The following is a 20,928-nucleotide window of genomic DNA, read 5'->3' as shown; positions in this document are numbered from 1 at the left end:
CACCAAAACAAACCAACAAACCCAAAACCAAAACCAAACCAAAACACCAAAAGCAAACAAACAAACAAACAAACAAACAAACAAAAAACCAGAGCTGGGGGTGGGGGGAGGAGAGGTTGTCACACCAATTTAATCCAAGCAATTGAAGGTAGAGGTAGGCAGATCTCTGGGAATCTGAGGCAGCCTGATCTACACAGTAAATTTCAGACCAATCAGAGCTTATATCATCTCAAAAAATAAATAAGAGACATTTGATTTGTACTTAAGAGCAAACCACAAAAAATTATATAATTATAATTAACACTGATTTAGACATTTATAGAAATAAGCCTCATACTTAATAAAATATAAAATTACAGAGGGACTACGGAGAAAGCTTAGTGGTTAGGAGTATGTGTTGCTCTTCCAGAGGATCCAAGTTCAATTCCAAGCAACTACATGTCAGCTCACAACCATCAGTTACAGCAGCCATTCTCTTCTGACCTCCACAGCCACATGTGTGGTACAGATATATGTCCAGGGAACACACGTTCATATAAATAAAAAAAGCTCATAAAAACTATAGGGCCAGGTAGAGTGGCACACACCTTTAATTCCCATTCCAGGACAGAGACACTGTCTGAAAATCAAAACAATACGCATGCACGATCATTGGGACTGCACATTTACCTTAAATTCTTCTAAGTCACATTGTGTCTCTAGAATTGAGGACCCACTTTCTGACAAGTTATCATTTCAACAAAGTCTTAAGTATTCTTTTATATGGAGAAAAATCATTGACTATATTAAACAAAATTTCTACAAATACAAAATTAGCCCTTTTACTTACCCTTACAAGCCAAATTACTTCTTTGAATGCCTGAATGTACTTGCATATGAATTTCATATACACAGAGGCAGAAACAGATGAATCTTAAGCTGGCCTGTCCTCCCAGCTTTTTGAATAAGGATCTTGCAAAGTCCATTGTGTACAGAATGTGCTGAAAGAACACTTTTTGGGAAGGAAAGAATCTCTTGGGAGAGTTGTCAGTTTAAAAAGAAAAAACATTTTCACCCAACTGGACAGCTATATATAAATCCTGGACTGGGGGAAGACACCAAGCTTTTTCATCCCCAGGCTAAAAATTTATAAAAGGCAAATGAGTCAATAAAGGCGTCAACTATGCTAACTTCATATGTCTAAAAGCAATATATGAATATATGTTGGTAAAGCTGGATCAGATGGCTTTATATACCTTATTTGTTCTACATATATCAATCTTACAATGTCACAGTTTTACTTTTATTTTTATTTTTTTAGTACTAGGGAATCAAGCTAAGGGCCTTAGGTATCTATCAGACTTTTAAAAAATAACTATTTCTGGGAGAGGAAAAAAAACCTTATTGTTTAAAATGAAGGTGGATTTGGAATTGGTAACCTAAACCTCTGTCTGATACCAGCACAGACAGAAACTGAATTTTGAGGCCAGTTTGGTCTACACAAAGACTTCCAGAACAGACAGAACTACATGGAAAGACCAGACACTGTTGCAAAAATAAAAACAACAAAAGGTGGGGAGAGCTGGAGAGCTCAGCAGTTAAAACAGTGGTCACTGCTGCTCCATGTTCAGTCTCCAGCAGCCACATTGGGCTGCTAAGAACTGCCCGCAACTCCAGGTCCTGGGGTCCAATCGTGTTCTTTTCTCTGCAAGCATTGTATTCATATTCATAATTAATACCCACACACATACAATTTTAAAGTATTAAAATATGTACTTACTAATAGATAAATAAGACCAAAAACCCCATTTTATTATTTTGCTTTTTTTTTTTTTTTTGAGAAGTGAAAGATAAATGTTAGTTTTCATTAGGGAAAATCTATCATTCCAACAAGCAACTTCACTAGTGAAAAGGATTTTTATCTGGTAACAATCTTTCTTTATTCTTACTGTACCCCACTAAACTAGTCCACTCAAAAATGCATTTTACTCAGAAATATTATTTCTGCAGGTGAACACACACCCACACAAAATAGTTACTATATAAACACACATGCTGAGCTTGCTGCCTCATGAGAAAAACAAAAAGCTTACTCCAGCTCTGCCACTGATTCCCCTAGGCTCAGGCTGACTCCCTACTTAGAGATTTAAGTGCTGAGAGTTAGGTAACCTGGCCCCTCAGCATACACATCTGAGGGCAATTTCTGTCTAACAATGAAGACAGCCTTTCCCAGTCAGGTAATCTGGTCCAATAATTACAAAACAAGTTAGCAGTAATAATAATAATAAAAAAAGTTGTAATCTGTAAGTGCTTAGATACTCAAGCCTAGAAAGATAATAACATTTTTAACAGTGGTCAAGAATTTCTTCCACCATGCTACTCTCTTTAGAAATAATTTCACGAAATGCTAAGAAAATAAACCCTACTTCATCCATTTTTCTGATGCTTGCAAAAATAAAACGTCAGATGTTAATCAAACATAACTGGCAGTGAAATGATAAAGTAGATGGAAACCAATCAGGATATTCTTCAATGTACCTTCATACCTTTCAAACTCTTTATGTAAGAAGAAACTTTCCTTTTTGAGACAGGGTCTCTGTCAGTGGTTTCTCAACCTGTGGGATGCAACCCTTTGGGGATTGAATGACCCTTTCACAGGAAACACTCAAGACCATTGGAAAACAGAGATATTTACACTAAGATTTATAACAGTAGTAAATTTACAATTATGAAATAGCAACAAAAATAATTTTATGGTTGGGAATTACCACATTAAAGGGCTGTGGCATCAGCAAAGTTGAAAAACACTATTCCACGTAGTCCAGGCTGTCCTGGAATTCACTATGTAGAGTAAGCTGGCCTAGAGATCCACCTGCCTCTGATTTCCAAGTATTAGGATTAAAGGCCTGTGCCATCACACCCAGCTGGAAAAGATCATGGCTCCCAAATGCTGGCATTATAGACCTGTGTTCCTCATGCCCATTTTAGGAATACACTTTCATAAGCTGCAAGCACATGCTTGTAAAACATATTGTCAGCTCTAAGCACATGGAAGACTAAACCAGGAAACATAAAATACTATCTAAAAAGATCCTGGAGGCTGGGGCAGGGGGTGTGGTGAGTAGTAGAACACCTACCTAGAATTTACCTCCTTTCCTCTAACTTTTAACTGTCTCTCCAATGTGTGTTGTACCACCTGCCTGTATTGCTCAATCTCTATAGACCACAATTCCAACTTTCTCCAAGTATCTGCCTATCAAAATCTGAACTACTGTTCATGGTTATAATATCCACTTTTTTCCAATTCCACCTTTCTGCTAAAATCTCTTCCTATTTCATTTCATCACCCAGTGTTTACCTTAAATTATGTACTGGACACTTAAGTTTCACTTTGTCTCATGGTATTTTATTCTCCTCTCACAAGAATTCCTTCAAGTAAGGCTTAATTTATTCACCTGCAGAGTTCCACACATGTGCATTCAGAAAAAATACATGACAGCCCTAACTCAGTAAAATTACTTTCTACTTTTAGAGAATGAAAACCAGTCAAAAGTTACAGAAACAGGTAGCAGCTCCATGTGCAGCAGCTAACCCCTCTCCAAATTCCCTTTACCTGACTTCCTTCAGAATCCCACAAGCCTCACACCTGCTGCCTATTCAGAAATAAAGCGGGAAAGAACTGGGGAGGGAGTATCTTTGCTCACACAGATCATAGAAAAGGAAGAAGCATTAAATTTAAGATGCTGACCAACCCAAATATCGAGAAACAGTAACTTCAATGGACTATTTTTTTTTAAGTAGTCATACTTAGTCCTATAGCCAGCATATGTGTGTGTGTTGTTTTTCAGTTCTTTGAGAATTTGTACAATGTCTTTTGCTCATATTCACAATTAGCACCTCTACCCAACAGAGGATTTATCAGAGATGACCACTTACTGGCTGATTTTTTTTTCCTTCCCCATTGCTGTAGAAATAAAAGTATACGAAAGTAACAAAACAATCTGACTGCCACTTTTGGTAGCATCTCTGCATCTTTAATTTAAAGAAGCAACTATAAGATACAGCATTTCAGAGTACCCTAAAAAACAAACAAAAATCTACAAAACTTTAGAAATCCATCCTTTTACAGAAGAAGTTCCTTTATAATAAAGAACATCCAAAATTCAAAAAAGTATTTTACTGTCACTGAGGTGCACAACATCATGTTTATTTTGGGGTAACTGATTCAAAATAGGCTTCAAGAGCCAATAAAATACAAGTTAGTATAAACTAAGCCCAAAACTAAAGCATAAAACAAGAACAGAAAAACAGCATGAAGCCAAGACTGAGCTTTATAAAGATTACTCAACTGGTATTGTGTACTTGTCTCTCATGCAGCAAGCCCTATGTTTGTTTCCAGAACCTTGTAAGGTATGGTAGCAATCACCTGTTATATCAGCACTCAGGGTAAAAGTAAAAGAACCCCATCTCCCTCACTGCACCAAATAGTACACTCTTACAAAACTCCAACCAACAGAAGCTGGTAAGTATCTCAATAACTAGATTATCCTATAGATTAAGTTCTCTTTGAGAGTATCTTTGTTGTTGTTGTTTGAGGGTTGTTGATTTTGTTTTGGTTGAAGTTTGTTTATGTAGGAGTTTGGGATTAAACCTAAGGCCTTTGTGAACGCTACAAAAGTGCTCATCCACTATATTTTCAGCCCAATGAATGAAATTTCACACTGGATTAAAACACCCTTAAAATGTCAAAAACACAGAAATGTTTTCAATACATTATATCCTGAACACATTAAGCATATAGATTCAGGCGCCTGTTTTTAAATTTTGGAAACATGACAGGGTCTATGTAGCCCTGACTGGCTGGCCTGGAACTTACAATGTAGACGAGGCTGGCCCTGAAATTGTATGCCACCGCCAGCTGGCATGCCATTTTACTGAATAAACAAGGTTCACATGATTTACCATGTTTTAAATTCAGTGTCTGTTATATCTTTTAAAAAAATGTTGGAAGCCAGGCATGGAGGCAAAAATTACTTGGTCCTTCTTCAAAGTTTCCTGTCATATATATAGTATTATCCATGTGGATAATATAAACAAACTTAGCATAGTAGGTAATTCACCAACTAAAAGCACAGCCGTCTAAACAAGCAAACTCTCCAATAAAAATGAATCAGCTTTTTCTTAGCATAAAGGAAAATTTTTAAGTTTTTATTTATTTAATGTACATGAATGCTGTATCTGCACATACACCTGCATGCCAGAAGAGGGCATCAGATCCCATTACAGATGGTTGTGAGCAACCATGTGGTTGAGGGAATTGAACTCAGGACCTCTGGAAGAGCAACCCTTAACTGTTGAGCCATCGCTCCAGCCCCCAGAAAAAAACCTGTCTTTAAGCATCTCTATGTATTTAGCCTTGTCTAGTAAGCCAGACTACACATCTCTAGCAAAAAAGGTAGATCTACTTTCAAATATCAAGTCCATTTTCCCCAAGTCTTTGTTCCTGTTCTCACAAACCTAACAGATAAACAGCAATGGTAGATTACTTAATTCATCTACAAATACATGAATGTAGGGCCAAAGGAAAAAGTAAACCCAGGTGGGTGGTGGAGGCACATGTCTTTAATCCCAGCACTTGGGAGGCAGATGGATATGAGTTTGAGGTCAGCTTGGTCTACAAAGTTCCAGAACTTCAAGGGCTACATAGGGAAACCCCAGAACTCACCCCCATCTCCCAAAAAAAGAAAGAAAAGAAAGGGTAAGAGTAGTATGTCATCCTGAGCTAATGTATTACCTTACAAAACCAACAGATTTAGAAAGCAGTAAAACTTTATACAAAATAGTTATTTGCTGAATTCAAAAACAAAAGCTGACATGATGGTACACACCTGTAATCCTCAGAAGACTGAGGCAGGATAACTGTGAGTTAAAGGCAGGCCTAAACTCCATAATCACACGGGTTTCATAAAGTAAGAACAAGAGCCAAGATTTGTTTCCCAGCACACACACAGCAGCTTATAACTTGTCTGTTAACACCAATTCCAGGAGACCCCACATTGTCTTCTGACCTCTACAGGCACCAGGCACACACATACACTTTTAATAATAAAATCTAAGAAAGGGGAAAAAAAAATTCTGAAACAAAAAATGATGAATCTAACTTTTAAAAATACATACTTGTGTATACACACAGCTTACATTAAGAAGTAAAAGGTGCATTTACATAAAAAGGCAATGTTTAAAATATTCTGATTTCTAACCAGTCCTTAGAATAGGATACTATGAAATACATATTGGCCTTTGCCTATCTTCTAGCATCAAACTTCTTTTTCATTGATAGATAGCTGAAATAATGACTTCAGAGGTAATTTCAATATGAGTGTTAGTCACCAAAAAGACTAAGGTGGGTTTAGACCATTGGAATTTTCAATCTCATACCCGAAACAGAGATGAAAGAAAATAAAAATTATCACGAATGACAAAGTAATATGATCTCATACCTATATAACCAAAGTTCCCAGTAAAAATAAAAAAAGACAGACTTGAGAAGATTTCTGGATGGCTAGACAAATTAAAGTTCCTAGAAAGCAGTGTCTCTTCCTCACATCTCACCAACATACATGTATGCATCTTTTTCCTTTGAAATATTTGTAACAAAAACTTGTAAACATTAAGGCAGTGTTTCCGAGTACTGTACTGATTTGCTCAGGCAAACCAAATATGAAAGCCAAACTATGGGAATATTGACTTATAGCCAAGTAATAAGAAACACACATATCTGGGGTTTGCAACTGGCATCTGAAGTAGCACTGAAGGGCAATCTTGATGACCATGGCTTCCCTAATGTGGGACCTGACACTATTACCTATTAAAAGTGTCAGAATTAAAATTAAATTACAAGACAACCAGCTGTTACCCACTAGAAATGATTGCCTACTTATTGAGAGGGAGAAACTGTTAAAACTCTTCATGGTCATGGATGCCTTCTCTATGATGTTATAGCTGTTTTCCAACAGAAAGGAAATTTTGTATTAAAATGACAGACAGTTATGCTGAAAGTTAAACAGAAAGCACTACAAATTTCAATCAATTTAACTAAATCAATGCTTGTCCCTATATCCCAGAAACAACAAAATGTCAAGTTACATATTACAGCTTAAAATGTCCTGAAGCTTCAAAAGCAATGTATTCAGTTATTTTTTTTCTAGCTTCTTTTCACTAAGTCTTAAAAAGGAAAACTTTTAGCACACAGTAACACAATACTATAGCAGAAATACCTTCCATTTCTCCAATTCAGGTATATGCTTTTACTTACCTAAAACTAGGAAAAGATTAGCGCAGCCTAGTTGTCAATATACAAGAATCATATTCTTTACAAAATGGGGCTTTATTTAAATCTTGTCCCACATTTTTCAGGAATGACTGCATCATCATACGTGTTCTACTCACAGGGGCACATGGCATTGCTCAGGATCAGCTCGAGTCAGTTCTTCCTCTTCAATGTCAGACTCCCCTCCGGAACTACTGTCTGTGACATCCGAATCAAATGCTTGCTCACTGCACCTCAGGTTGGCTATGCCACTAGCTGTAAATCTCTCCAATTCTTCTGAAATTGAATCACTTTTCAAAAAGTTGCTAAGTCCTTCTGAAGTGGCAGTCTCACTGGCAGCTTTTCTCAAGGCAGCTTCAGCCTTTCGGGTCAACATCAACTGGCTCCGGGACCTTAAGGATTCCAAATTTGGCAGTTTACTCAATGTCTTCTCCAAAAATCCACCCAGTTGGTGCTGTAAATGTCTCTCCACCTGCTTGGCTTGCACAACCTGTAATCGCTTCTGTAACCTACGGGCACGTATCTCAATATCAGCCTGCCGCCTCAGTAAAGCTGTTATCCTTGTATCAGAGTCTAAAGCACTGAAAAGAATGGAAGACAGAGGAGACTTTTTGACTTCTAACTTCACATTTGTCAAGTTAGAGCTGGAGTCTGCACTAGGTGATAACCTACTGCTTCCTTGAAGTGCCGGCTGGTCCATGGAATTAACAGAAGATTTGTTTGCAGTGCTATTATTGCTATATAGAGTTGTGTGTTGTATATCAAGGCTTCTATGTGGAAGAGTGCAATTGGTCATACCCCCCTTCAAGTTCCCAGAGTCAGATCCCGCCACCTCACCACCTTGCAGAGATGATGAAGTGAGAGACCTTTTTCCCCCATTGAGGGAACTGGAATTGTCATGATCTGAATGTGTTGAACTTTTAGTCAATTTCTTAGCCAATCCATTTACAGGCGCTTGTGGCAGAGCTGTCTGACCACTTGTATTCATGGTTCTAAGATTTTCTAAGGAAAACTCCAAAACTGGCTGTCTCCCCAACAGCTCAGCTCGGAGTTCATAGGACTGAGATAAAAGAGGATGAGACTTAAGGACTGTCTGCTTGCTGAAAACGCCTTGCAATTTCAAAGACTCTTTTGAGGGAACAGATGTTACATCAGAGCAGAGGTAAGATGCCACCAATGGTTGCAGCTTTCCCAAGTCTTCCTTGGTAGGATTATTGCGGAAGTCTAGACTGGGATCCTCTGCAGCAATGGCTTTTCTTTTGGTTCCGTTGGCAGAAATAAGAATATTGGCGTTGCCGTTATTTTCGGCACTGCCAGGGGACAAGGTGGAGGATGGGGGAGCCAGTTTGAACCGGATGTGGTGTGCTTCAGCTGCTGCGTCAGTGAGAGCGGGCGCCATCGCAGCCATTCAGCACAGAGAGACAGGAAGTCCAGCCTCTCCCAGTGCTGAGGCCAGCTCCAGGGCCCCTTACTGCCTCCCCTGAGAACACACTGAAAGAGAAAAAAAGGAAGTCAGAAATACAAGCACATTTAAAAACAACACACATTTTCAACACAAACACCACATGAGGCTTTTGTCCAAACTCTGCCTCCAAAAAAGAGGAGAATAACTGAGGAACCATTCTGGAGCCTGGAGATATCTTTTACCTAGGAGAAGAGGAACACAATCCCTTCACAAGAAAATAATTTTACCCTTCATGTCACTTGTTAACTACAGATTGAATAGTGCCAAAACAGAAGTCTCATTTTGAAATAATCAAAAATGGTTATAATTACTTTATTTAAAAGAAAACCTCTTTGCCTGGCAGTTGGTGGTACACACCTTTAATCCCAGCACTTGAGAGGCAGAGGGAGACTTATCTCTTGTCAGCTTGGTCTACAGAGAGAATGTAGCCAGGGCTACATGAAACAACCCTGTTGGGGAGGGAGGACTGGGGGGATACAACTCTTTAAATGTTATATTACTGGATTGAATATGGCCCTAAAATGAATACCTAGAAATAGAAGAATAAAAATTTTATTCTCATAAAAAAGTTTATGCTGAGTGTAATGGGTGTCATTTTTGGGCCCAGGAATCTAGTTTTCATCAGTTTCTTCCTTACAAATTTATATTGTATTACCTGGCTAACTACTTTATGCTGTAACACCAAATTTCTTTCATTCAGCACATATCTTTTCTACTGGGCTCTTTATTTTCAGAGTAAATCTGTGTCTTTAAGAGTCCAACATAACTCCCAGACTTCCCCCTACCCCAAAGCACTTCAAAACAATAGTTACAGTTGCCTTTACACTCTTCACTTTCTAGAATTTAGATTCTACCTCATCACTCTAGGAAAGCTACCACTAACAGTCCTATTCTGACTTTTCCCCAAGCAATAGGTAGTGTGGACTTCCTTGAAATTTTTTATCCTGATATCCTTGAACTATTCTATTTTCTTCCTTGTGGTCCTAAAATGCTGGTATAGCCCAACATCTTTTCCTTTTGCCTTCTCCATTCACTTCCTTAGCAACAACTACTAGCATGAGGACCACTAACTCTCAGAAAAAAAGTTTTCTGAGCTGCATTAATTAACTTTCTAATCCTCTAGCCCTTGAAACCTCAGAATTGACTTTCTCATCCTGCCTCATTTTCTTAAACCCTAACCCATCATTGACATACCTCAATTAACTGCTTCTTCTTCATTCCTGATTCATCTATTTGGGTCTGGAAACAAAGGGAAACCTATATAAAGAACTATACCAACTATCCCTAAAAGCATGATCTCTTGCACCCATGGAGATCTCAAAAATTGCCCTCCCCAAATTATTTGGTAGCTGGTAGGGGTGGTGGTTGTGGTAGTGCATGTATGTGTGTGACATCAAAGAATAACATCAAAGAAAATGGTTCTTTCCTTCCACAGTAGACTCGGGACATAGAATTCAGGTCTTCTGAAAAGGCTTACAAGCACTTTTATCTACTAAGCCATCTCACCAGTCTTCAATGACCACTATGAAGGTCAATACTTTTACACTAATACTAAGAACATCATTTTCCTTTTTAAAAAATTATATTTATTTTTGGGTGTGTGTGTGTGCGTGTGCGTGTATGCGTGTGTGCGTGTATGCGCGCCACGGCACACATGTGAAGTCAGGGCAATGTGCAAGACTTGCTTCTCTCATTGTACCAATGTAGGACAAAGCAACAGAACAAGCCAGTAAGTATCTTAAGCCCACTGAGCTATCTCCACTGGTTCTGCCCTTTACCTATGTTAACATTTGTAATGAGGGTACAAAAACAAAGATAAGGAAAACTACTGGTATCTTAGAACCCAGACAATAGCACCAAACAATATTAGTCACAGTATTCCTCACTTGAACCTTGGGCCTATTATATGGCCCAGCAAGTAAAGATGTCTGCCATCACCTGACCACCTGGGTTCGACCAATTCTTTCAAGTTGTCCTGATTTCTACACATAAGCTATAGCATGAATCACAAAATTAATTATTAGTTGATTTTTAAAAGATATTCTTGATGAAATAGTAAAGATTATGGATTTTATTAATTGTACTAGGGACTAGCACACATAGGAAGAAAAAAACACCAAAACGCGGATGTAGTGCTCATCAGATTTGCTTCATTATTTACAACTGCCATAAAACAACAACTCAATTAAAGACTCTCGTTTCTTTTAGAAGTGTATCTACAAAATAAATAAATAAATAAATAAATAAATAAAACCCAACTACTTCATAATGTGGCTTGTAAAAGGAAAACAAGATATAGTGGCATAGATCAGTAATCCCAGCACTTAATAGAACCAGGAGGATCAGGAGTTCAAGGACAACCTCTATTACAAAGAAAGTCTAAGCCCAGTCTGGGCTCCATAAGAACTTTCCTCAAAAAATAAACTAATCTTTAAAAACTTTTCTATGAGTATACAGGTTTTGCTGCATGTCTGTGCACCACAGGCATGTCTAATGCTCTCAGAAGTCAGAACAGGATATCAGATTCTCTGGCACTGGAATATAGGTGGCTATATGAGGCACCATGAAGGTGGCTGGGAAACCTAACCCATGTCTTCTGCAAGAATAACAAGTATTCTTAACCAGAAGCTAGCTCTCCAGACACCAAAATTAAAATTTAAAAGTAAAACAAACTAAATGACTAAGAATTTAAATTATGAACTATTCATAACAATATATACAACATAGAATAACATTGCATATCTATATTTACTGATAGAAAATCTTTTAATACACAAAAAACTGTTAGATAATGTAGGGGCTCCTTTTGTTTAATAAGGTAGGAAGTAAGAGTTTGTAATGCCCACACCATAAAAAGGAATTACACTTGTCAGTAAAAGGGAGAGAGAAGCCAAGGAGGAAAATGTTTTAAGAGCCCAAAGTACATCAAGACAGGATCTCCCTATGTCGCTCTGGTTGGCCTTGAACTCAGAGCTCTGTCTGCCTCTGCCTCCCAAGTACTGGAATTAAGGTCGTTAAAGGCTACTATGCCCAGCAACCATAATACACTTTCTTAAATTCAACAATGAACAGAATGTCAATGAAACAATCAGAGTAATATCAGTTTTATAAATCTTCAAAAGCATCACTTAACAATTTAAAACTAGGGCTGGAGAGGTGTCTCAGCAGTTAAGAGCACTGGCTGCTCTTCCAGAGGTCCTGAGTTCAATTCCCAGCAACCACATGGTAGCTCACCATCATCTATCTATATCCTCTGCTGGCACAAAGGTATACATGCAGATAGATCGTCCATATACATAAATAAATCTTATTTAAAAATTTAAAACCAAAAGATATCTCAGAGGCATTGATCAAGGTTCATTCCCAGAACCAATAAATGTAATGGTGGATGGAAAAAACAAATTCTACAAGACTGTACTCCACATGCACACTGTGGCACACATACAAAAATAATTTTTTTTTAAAGAGGAAAAAGGGACCAGAAGTCCTCTAATAAATAAAACAAAGAAAGCCTGTCAAACTTGGGACTAGAAAGATGGCTCTCAGTGGTTAAGAGTACTGTTTTTTCCAGGACTCGCTGTTTTGATTCCCAGCACCACATCTCACAATCATCTGTTATTCCAGCTCCACGAGATCCAGTACCCTATTCTGACCTCCGCACATATCAGTCATCCCTGTGGGGGCACAGACATATATGTAGGCAAAATATTCATATATAAGTCAACGTTTCAAAAATTTAAGTCAAGCCAACGGTGGTGGCACACGCCTTTAATCCCAGCACTTGGGAGGCAGAGGCAGGCAGATTTCTGAGGACAGCCTGGTCTACAGAGTGAGTTCCAGGACAGCCAGGGCTATACAGAGAAACCCTGTCTTGAAAAACAAAAAAAAAACAAACAAACAAACAAAAAAATTTAAGTCAAACTTTAAGCTTATGATAAATCACCTTTCTTTAAAGAATTTAAAGAAAAAATTTAAAAGCTATAATTAATTTTAATATTTATAGCAACCAGGGCAATAAGTTTAGGGTTGAGATTATATTTTCAAATTTACTGATGGAGCTAAATAATACTCAAATTATATACACAGAATAAGGAATTCTAGTCTGATGTGTGTTCATTTTTAGCTAACCTAGAATACAATCTGTCAAGAACAGATGGCTCAGCTGGGCATTGTGATACATGCCTGTGATCCCGCCACTCGGGAGGCAGAGGCAGGAAGCTCGCTATTCCAGGCCAGCCAAAGCTATGCAATGAGACCCTGTCTCAGAAAAAAAAGCAAAAACAAAAAACTATGCAGTACCTGTTGTCACAGGTTCATCTTGTGAAACAAGCTTGTAGATACAAAAGAAAAGACTCACCAAATCAAGGTCTTTTAGCTATAGAAAAGAGAGCTGGGTAATAGTTTCTCAATTCCAAAGCAGTATTTTAGAGACAGACAAGTGGTTCAGCCAGTTAAGGAGTGGGCACCAATCCTGACCACCTGAACTTGATCGCAGAACCCACATGATGAAAGGAAAGAACACACTCCTATGAATTATTCCCCTGGCCTCTACACGTATATTGTGGCGTACTTCTATGTGTACACACACACACACACACACACACACACACACACACACACACAGTTTCAATAGAAAAAAATTTAGAAAGCTTCACACAGCACATCATATTAAATAACTTTTTCTATTAAAACTCCTAATAATACAGGTGGTGGAGGCACACACTTGTAATCCCAGCACTCAGGAGGCACACAGGTCGATCGATCTCTGTGAGTTCCAGCCCAGCCTTGTCTACAAATAGTTCTAGGACAGTGAGGTCCACACAGAGAAACCCTGTCTCGAAAAATAAATGAAAACAAAAGACTACTGATTCCACATACCATCATTCTGATGAATGTAAGACTAGATAGTGAGTGCAACCACATGAATTCTTTGTTGTGATTCTATTATTCTTAATTGTGACAGTTTCAAGGGTAAACTCCTTAATATAAGTGGCACTTGGAAAACAAAAACATATACCCAGAGGGCGATTTCTCAACCATCGCATTGCTAACACCTTGGTTGGAAATTTTTTAATCACAGTGGGGATCAAAGGGCAATTCTGTATGTTGCATAGTATCTAAGGGAATCTCCAATTTGATAGATAGATAGATAGATAGATAGATAAATAAAGATAAACAGTAGTGCCTTCCCTGAAAGAAAAAAAATACATCAGGAAAGTCAAGTGCACCCCCAATGACAGCAAAGCAAAACCACAACTCCTTAAGATGTTTTGAAAGAAATAAATAAGAATCTCTTCCCACTGCTCTTCTGAGCACTGTTAAGTCAGAACCTACACATGAATAAACCCCTCACTTTTATTCCTCACAATTCCATAGTTAGTAACTCAGGTGCACAAGACTTAACCTGTACCCTGAAAAAAAAAAAATTAGACTGCTGAGAACCAAGTTAAAGGGTTAAGGCCATCTGGTTAGCCAATAAGCCAAGTGTTACAATCAACAATACTTATATTGAAAACAAAAGCAAAAATCAAATAAGAAAAAAACCCTCCTACTGTCCCTAATGGGGTGTCTGTTAATAGAGCTTTCTCACCATGGGGGCGAGGGGAGGGAGACACCTTTTTTAAGTGCAAGAAGGTTAAAAAAGCATATACAAAAAGTTGGCAAGTATCAACTGAGCTATAACAACATTATTTAAAACATCAGTATGAGAGACAAGGACAAGAGAATGGTGATGCTCCTTTCTAGTTAGAAAAAAAAAATGACATGAAGAAAATGGCTCTAGGAAACCACAGGACATACTAATACAGCTAATATAAAAAGAAAAATGTTAAATATATACCATATTAATAGAAAAGGCATTTTTTAAAGGTGGGAAGGTAGTTTGATGTGTGATCATGAATGGCCAGCATTTACTCAGGCTTGAGACAACTACATATCATTAAGTCTCTAAAATGTGACCTGAGCTCTACAGAGACCAGTTGCACAAAAGGATTACAAGTTAAAAAGAGGGAAAAAAAAGAGCAAGAACTAATGAATACATGACTACAACAATGCAATGAAAACCTCTCTAAAACTGTCATCAAAGCAAAATACTCTTTCAGAGCTTAAACCAGAAATATGAAGAGGCTGAGCCTACATAAAAGTCAAATACACCATATATACAAAAATATAATATTTTAAAAGACAACATACAGAGAAATCTCTCTTATCCATCCTAACTTTACCTTTATGATCCAATTTTTCCATTTATTTCTCAGGCTCGGGTTTGGGATATCCTGTTTATTACTAACCCTACCAGTACAGTCCAAGTCCTCCCCAACTCACACCTAGATAATCCTAACAGCTTCCTGACTGCTACTTTAGTTCCTAATTGCCTCATTTCCATACTCTCCAAGTTGCTACATTGTTTTTCCCACAAGTTCAAATTCTTCAAAATTAAACTTACAAGTAATATAAGGCAAGTATATACCAAGGTATCATGAAGCTAGAAAGCCCTTTTAGTCCCAAACTTCTACATCTCTAGCAGTTTCACAACATTTTCTCTGGCTATTCAGATTCTTATTCTTTCTGCTTAAACTATATGATGTACTTAAAGTCAGTTGCATTCAACTCCAAATTATCCAAATGTTCCCCAACTGCCAATTTATTAACTCTAAGAAAAGCAAAATTCCTTGTTAAGTTTTCTTCTTTTACAATCTTACCAACTTTATCTAGATATGATAATCATTAAGTACCATCATGGAGATAGTTAAGAGTTTCCTCAAAACAGGCCTTCAAATACAAACTAGTTTTGTTAAAAGAAAATGTAATCAACTGACAAAAAGAGAACTTGGGAGATGATCCAAAGAGCAGCTGGGATAAATCAGATGGTGTATTACAGCTTCAGGAAGAGGGGAACTACAAAGTAATCTGTGATCAAGTAACTGGAATCTACAGCACAGTATAGTTTTTCAAGACAGAGTTTTCTCTATGTAGCCCTGAAAGTCCTGAAACTGGATTTGTAGACCAGGCTGGCCTTGAACACAGAGATCCACCTGGGTCTGCCTTCTGAGTGCTGGGATTAAAAGCATCAACACCTTGTGGTACTTTAAACATAAAAATGAGTCCATATATAATGTGGGATGTGCTAGAGAAGGGCAACAAAGTATTTTTTAAAAGTGGATCGGACCACCTTAACAGTTTCCTAAAATGACTGAGCCTCCTAACTGAGACTATTTCATAATTCCTAAGGGTATCTTGACTGGAGGATAGGTTACTACATGTTGCTCATGAGGCAGGACAGAAGACTCAGTTTTAACCCTGGAGTCCAAACAGTGGAAGGAGAAACCCAACTTTCACAAGAAATCATCTGACTTTCACACCCAGGGACATGCACGCCTTTATACCATGGTACATAATTCCCCCCCACCCCCCTACACACACACACACACACACACACACACACAAATGCAAAATGTTAAACTGCTGTTTACTAACATTAAATGTCATTTACTATGCCAATGTCTGTTTTACCTATATTCTTATTTAATCTTCAAAGAAACATTGTTAAGTAAGTCCTATTGTCCTTATGAGGAAAACTTAATGTTCCAAGATAAGTAATTTTGCCCAAGGTCACACAACTACTATGTTGCAGAAGCAAAATGTTGTACTTTTTAAAGAATTATTTTTATCCATTTTGTATAACTAAGGGTATGCCTATGAGTTTGTAGGTCTAAGGAGGCCATATCCAATGGAGTTGAAGTTCCAGACAGTTGTGAGCAGCCTCATGTAGAAGCTAGGAACCAAGCTCTGATCCTTAGAAAGAACAGGAAGTGCTTTTAACAGCTGAGCCATCTCTAGCCCCAGGCTCAAGCTTAAAACTATTATATTAGGCAGAGTTCAAGGCTAGGTTAACATGGAAGGGTCTTAGCTCTAACATTAAAACTTTAATTTTAGTCTTTAGAGGAAAATCAATGAGAACACCAAATGATCTATTATCTCAAATATATTTATTAAAATTCATATATCAATCAAAACACAAAGGATAACAAGACCAGTAAAGAAAGACACAAGTAGAGAAGTAGTTAGCATAGGCTTTACAGAAGAAATAGGTCTTAAGTAGAAAGCTCAAGACGGGCGGTGGTGGCGCACAAATTTAATCCCAGCACTTGGGAGGCAGAGGCAGTCAGATTTCGAGGCCAGCCTGGTCTACAGAGTGAGTTCCAGGACAGCCAGGGTTATACAGAGAAACCCTGTCTCAAACAAAACAAAACAAAACCCCAAACCCAAAAAACAAAAAACCCCCATCTCGAAAAACAAAGTAGAAAGCTCATGCAAGCAAGACTCCTATCCCCCCCCAAAATCACCAAACAAAAAACCAATTTCTGCACATCAATAAATATTCCATGTAAATAAATTGTGATGTAAATCAGTGGTTAATCTTCTAACAAAAACACCTCATATGTCTACTAACATCAAACCATAGAAAGATTACAAATTTGTACAATCTCACTAATGCCATAAGATAAAAACTAAGTGTGAAGACAGTTCTGTGTGTTTTGTCTGAAGGGTTTCCAAAAGAGAAGACAACCTGAGTGATTATGAGAGTGGGTACAACCTACTCCCCATCCACTTTATGCAGACACTGAGTAACCAACTCACAGGCTCTAGAATCTGAAAGTACTGCAATGGAGATGGAGTATGCCTAGCCAACTTTCCCTGAGCTTTCCCAGTGTTACTTGAGCTAAATAGGTGGGTCAAAAAGCAACTCCATCCTGAAGCCGTGCAGGATACTCTCAATTTTTAAAAGCCAAGTCGGAAGGTGCTCAGTGGACAGAATGACTAGCACATTCAAAATATTTTTAGTGCCTCTGCCTAACTTCAGAACCTCATTATGTACCATGATAATTAAGGCATTAATTAGTAGTAATAATCTCTAGCTCTTCCTTCTTCCATCCAGTCTGGACAAGCCTCCAGTCTTGCCACTACTACCATACTGACTACATCAAAGGCAAGAATGGAGGGAAGGAGGAAAATCAAATCTGATTGTGTGATGCTTAGACTAAGAATAAATTTCAAATTCCTTATCTACTCCCTTAGCATTCAACATCTGAAGCTCTCTATACTCTGCCTTCACTACACTCACTAGAATACGTAAAATTCTGGGTTCTTCCATCCTCCTCTATCTTTACCCATTCTACTATTTCAAAGTTTAGCTTTAAATTACAAGGTCATGCAAGTGTGCCTCATTCCTTCCAGGCTTAGTTATCGTTCATAATCTAGCCTCATAATCTGTACTACCTTGGCACTCACTTGCCTACAACCAGTATAACAGAAACTCATGGATTTCAGCCCATCATTCCTTATGCTAAACATTTCTTAAATAGACAGTATGGTTTGTGTTAAATCTATTTTCTATAAGGAGCACAGTGCCAACAGTCAATTACAAGCTTTTACACTGGATGAATCAGATGCAGATCCACTAGGAGAAAGTTAACGGGAATGTCTGATCATGAGGAGACACAATCTAAAGTCTTTACCAACTGAATACAGGGTAAACCTTATCAATCCCAAGCTCCATTCATTCACATAGCCAAATTCCTGTACCATAACTTGAAAACTTAAGATAAGGTTTCACTGTATAGCCCTTGTTGGCCTGGAACTAAAGAGATCTGCCTGCCTTTGTCTCCTAAATGCTGGATTTAGAAATATGCTTCACAATCATTTGGACAATTTTTGACCTATTTTAACTATTATACTGTGAAGGCAATGTCTATCAAATCTTAAATGCAATAACTCAAAATGTTATCTAGCAACTAGGAATCTACCCAAAAGAAGTATTTTCATGGATACACAGATATATACTTACTCTTTTCACTTAAGAATTGTAACTTTAGCCAGGCGGTGGTGGCACACGCCTTTAATCCCAGCACCTGGGAGGCAGAGGTAGGCGGATTTCTGAGTTAGAATCCAGCCTGGTCTACAGAGTGAGTTCCAGGACAGCCAAGGCTATACAGAGAAACCCTGTCTCAAAAAGCCAGAAAAAAAAAATTGTAATTTTAAAAAATAGCTTAAATTTTAAAAATATAAAGCCCTCTAAGAAGTTTGAGCCAATTTGTGTATAAGACAGAGAGAGAGAAAGAGAGAGAAAGGAATGTGAGAATTTTTAGTATTTGTCTGTGCACGCTTACAGAAGCCAAAAGGCACTGGATTCCCTGGAGCTGGACTGGTGGTATTAAGGCCAGTCGACTGACATGTATGCTAAGAACCAAACTCCAGGCTACTGCAAAAACAGGAAATACTCTTAACCCCCCGAGCTATCGCCCCAGATGTAATTTTTTTGAAGGATGATTATATAATCAAACTATTAACATTGTTTGTCTATTTGTACCCTATTGTGAATTCAAATTCCTTACCAGTCTTAAGTTCAGATACAAAAAACACAGAACGTTTATCTCCAACAAATCTAGTGGCTTTGAACAATCCTAAAATTTAAAACATCTTGAAGAACCCAAGCCATTCAAAAAGAAATGCTCTTCAGGATTCACAGTTAAATTCCAGAAATCCTACTAAAAACTACTTTTCCCCTTTAAATTGAATAATTAAAATTTTTTTCAATGCCAGAGGAATGTTAAAGGTTAATACTAATAGCATTCTTTTGTTCTATTGAGAAGCTCAAGACTAGATAGTATGGAATAAATTACCAACTACAAAGAGTACAAGTATATATATGCAATATATTTAAGGTCTTTATATAGTCCCTAATCTCCACATATAAACAGCTTAGTGAAACTCTCAAGACTTAAATATTTCTTTTTGAGTGTATGTGCATGTGCGCATGTCTAGAGATCCTACCCAGGGCTCACAAGTGCTAAGCAAGCATTCTACTAATCTAGACTATCCCTCCCCCCCTCCCCCCCTCCTCTCTCTCTCTCTCTCTCTCTCTCTCTCTCTCTCTCTCTCAAATCTCTGCACTAATAAGCGCTAAAAACTCAGAAACTAATCAGTCCTAATCCTTTTCACACCCTCTAGTACTAACAAGTAGTCAATAAAGGCCAAACAGTAAGTAAGTAAGGAATGAGAAAACTTGGGTATCCGTTAATAAAATTGTTACTCAATCTTGTTATTCCTCAACATTTCCCCTCCAACTGAATTTAACCAGGTGTGACCTTAAACTGCTGAAAAGAAGCTAAAAGGTAAGGTCAAGTTCATGCCTCCCCCCCTTTTTTTTCTAAACAAGAACAAAATCTACTATATTTAAATTTACAACTAAAATCTCTGTTTGGATTTCTGATTCAAGTAACAACGTACAGTAACAAAAATTATACTCAACTTAGCTCAACTTTGCATTCTCTGACTCAATTAAGAGAAAAAAAATTAAATACAAAGTCCTAGAACTAGAATTTAAAAAGAACAAATTCAGAGCCAGTAATTGTATAAATAATTCTGTGGTAAAAGTCATTCAAACAGCCGGGCGCACGCCTTTAATCCCAGCACTTGGGAGGCAGAGGCAGGCGGATTTCTGAGTTCGAGGCCAGCCTGGTCTACAAAGTGAGTCCAGGACAGCCAAGGCTACACAGAAAAACCCTGTCTCGGAAAAAAAAAAAAAAAAAAAAAAAAAAAAAAAAAGGAAGTCATTCAAATGCTAAAATTCTATGAAGCTAAGCTTGAAATCTTAAAAAAAAAAAAAAAAAGATTTGTGGAAAATAATTTTTATGTAGGGGATGTTGTATAACACTGTATAACCCCACCACCCAAGAGGCTGATGAAAGGTTCTTAAATTACTGGTACGCATTGGAGGACTGCCTAATAGACCATGTTTTGAAAAACTAAGGTTTGCCATTATAGCTCAGCACCACAAATAAGATGCGACTTTTATTAAACAATTAGCATTTTGCCAAAACTGTGGTAGCCAACAGAAGATTAAAGTTTAAAGGGGGAAGAGACAGTTCAGCCATTAAGAGCACTTACAGTTCCCAGCACCCATATCACGCAGCTCACAACTACCCCCATAACTCTTGCTGCAGGAGATCTGATGCCTCTGGCCTCCTTGGGCATCTGCATTCACTCTTACATACTCACTGGTAGACAGACATACATACAAATAACTAATAAATACACATTTTTGAAAATCTGGAAAAAAAACCCTTAAAACATCCCCTTCAATCATGAAAAA

General features: G+C 37.8%; 1 protein-coding gene across 12 annotated transcripts in view; it reads right to left on the bottom strand.

Annotated features, from left to right (window-relative positions):
* Positions 1 to 20,928, bottom strand: part of Kansl1 (KAT8 regulatory NSL complex subunit 1) — a 121,470-nt gene that overhangs the window by 73,559 nt on the left and 26,983 nt on the right. For 9 of the 12 annotated variants that reach the window (XM_076935638.1, XM_076935635.1, XM_034505205.2 and 6 more), the window contains one exon: positions 7,429 to 8,800. In XM_076935638.1, the coding sequence (XP_076791753.1) occupies positions 7,429 to 8,717 (1,289 nt within the window). In that variant the 5' untranslated portion in view covers positions 8,718 to 8,800. Of the gene's footprint in view, positions 1 to 7,428; positions 8,801 to 9,968; positions 10,014 to 20,928 lie in introns of all 12 variants that reach the window. The other 3 variants (XM_076935633.1, XM_076935632.1, XM_034505204.2) reach the window with 1 other exon arrangement.

This window comes from Arvicanthis niloticus, chromosome 6, assembly GCF_011762505.2.
Source record: "Arvicanthis niloticus isolate mArvNil1 chromosome 6, mArvNil1.pat.X, whole genome shotgun sequence".
Lineage (NCBI taxonomy): Eukaryota > Metazoa > Chordata > Mammalia > Rodentia > Muridae > Arvicanthis > Arvicanthis niloticus.
Note: the sequence above shows the minus strand (reverse complement) of the source record. Positions and strands in the feature narration are given on the sequence as shown.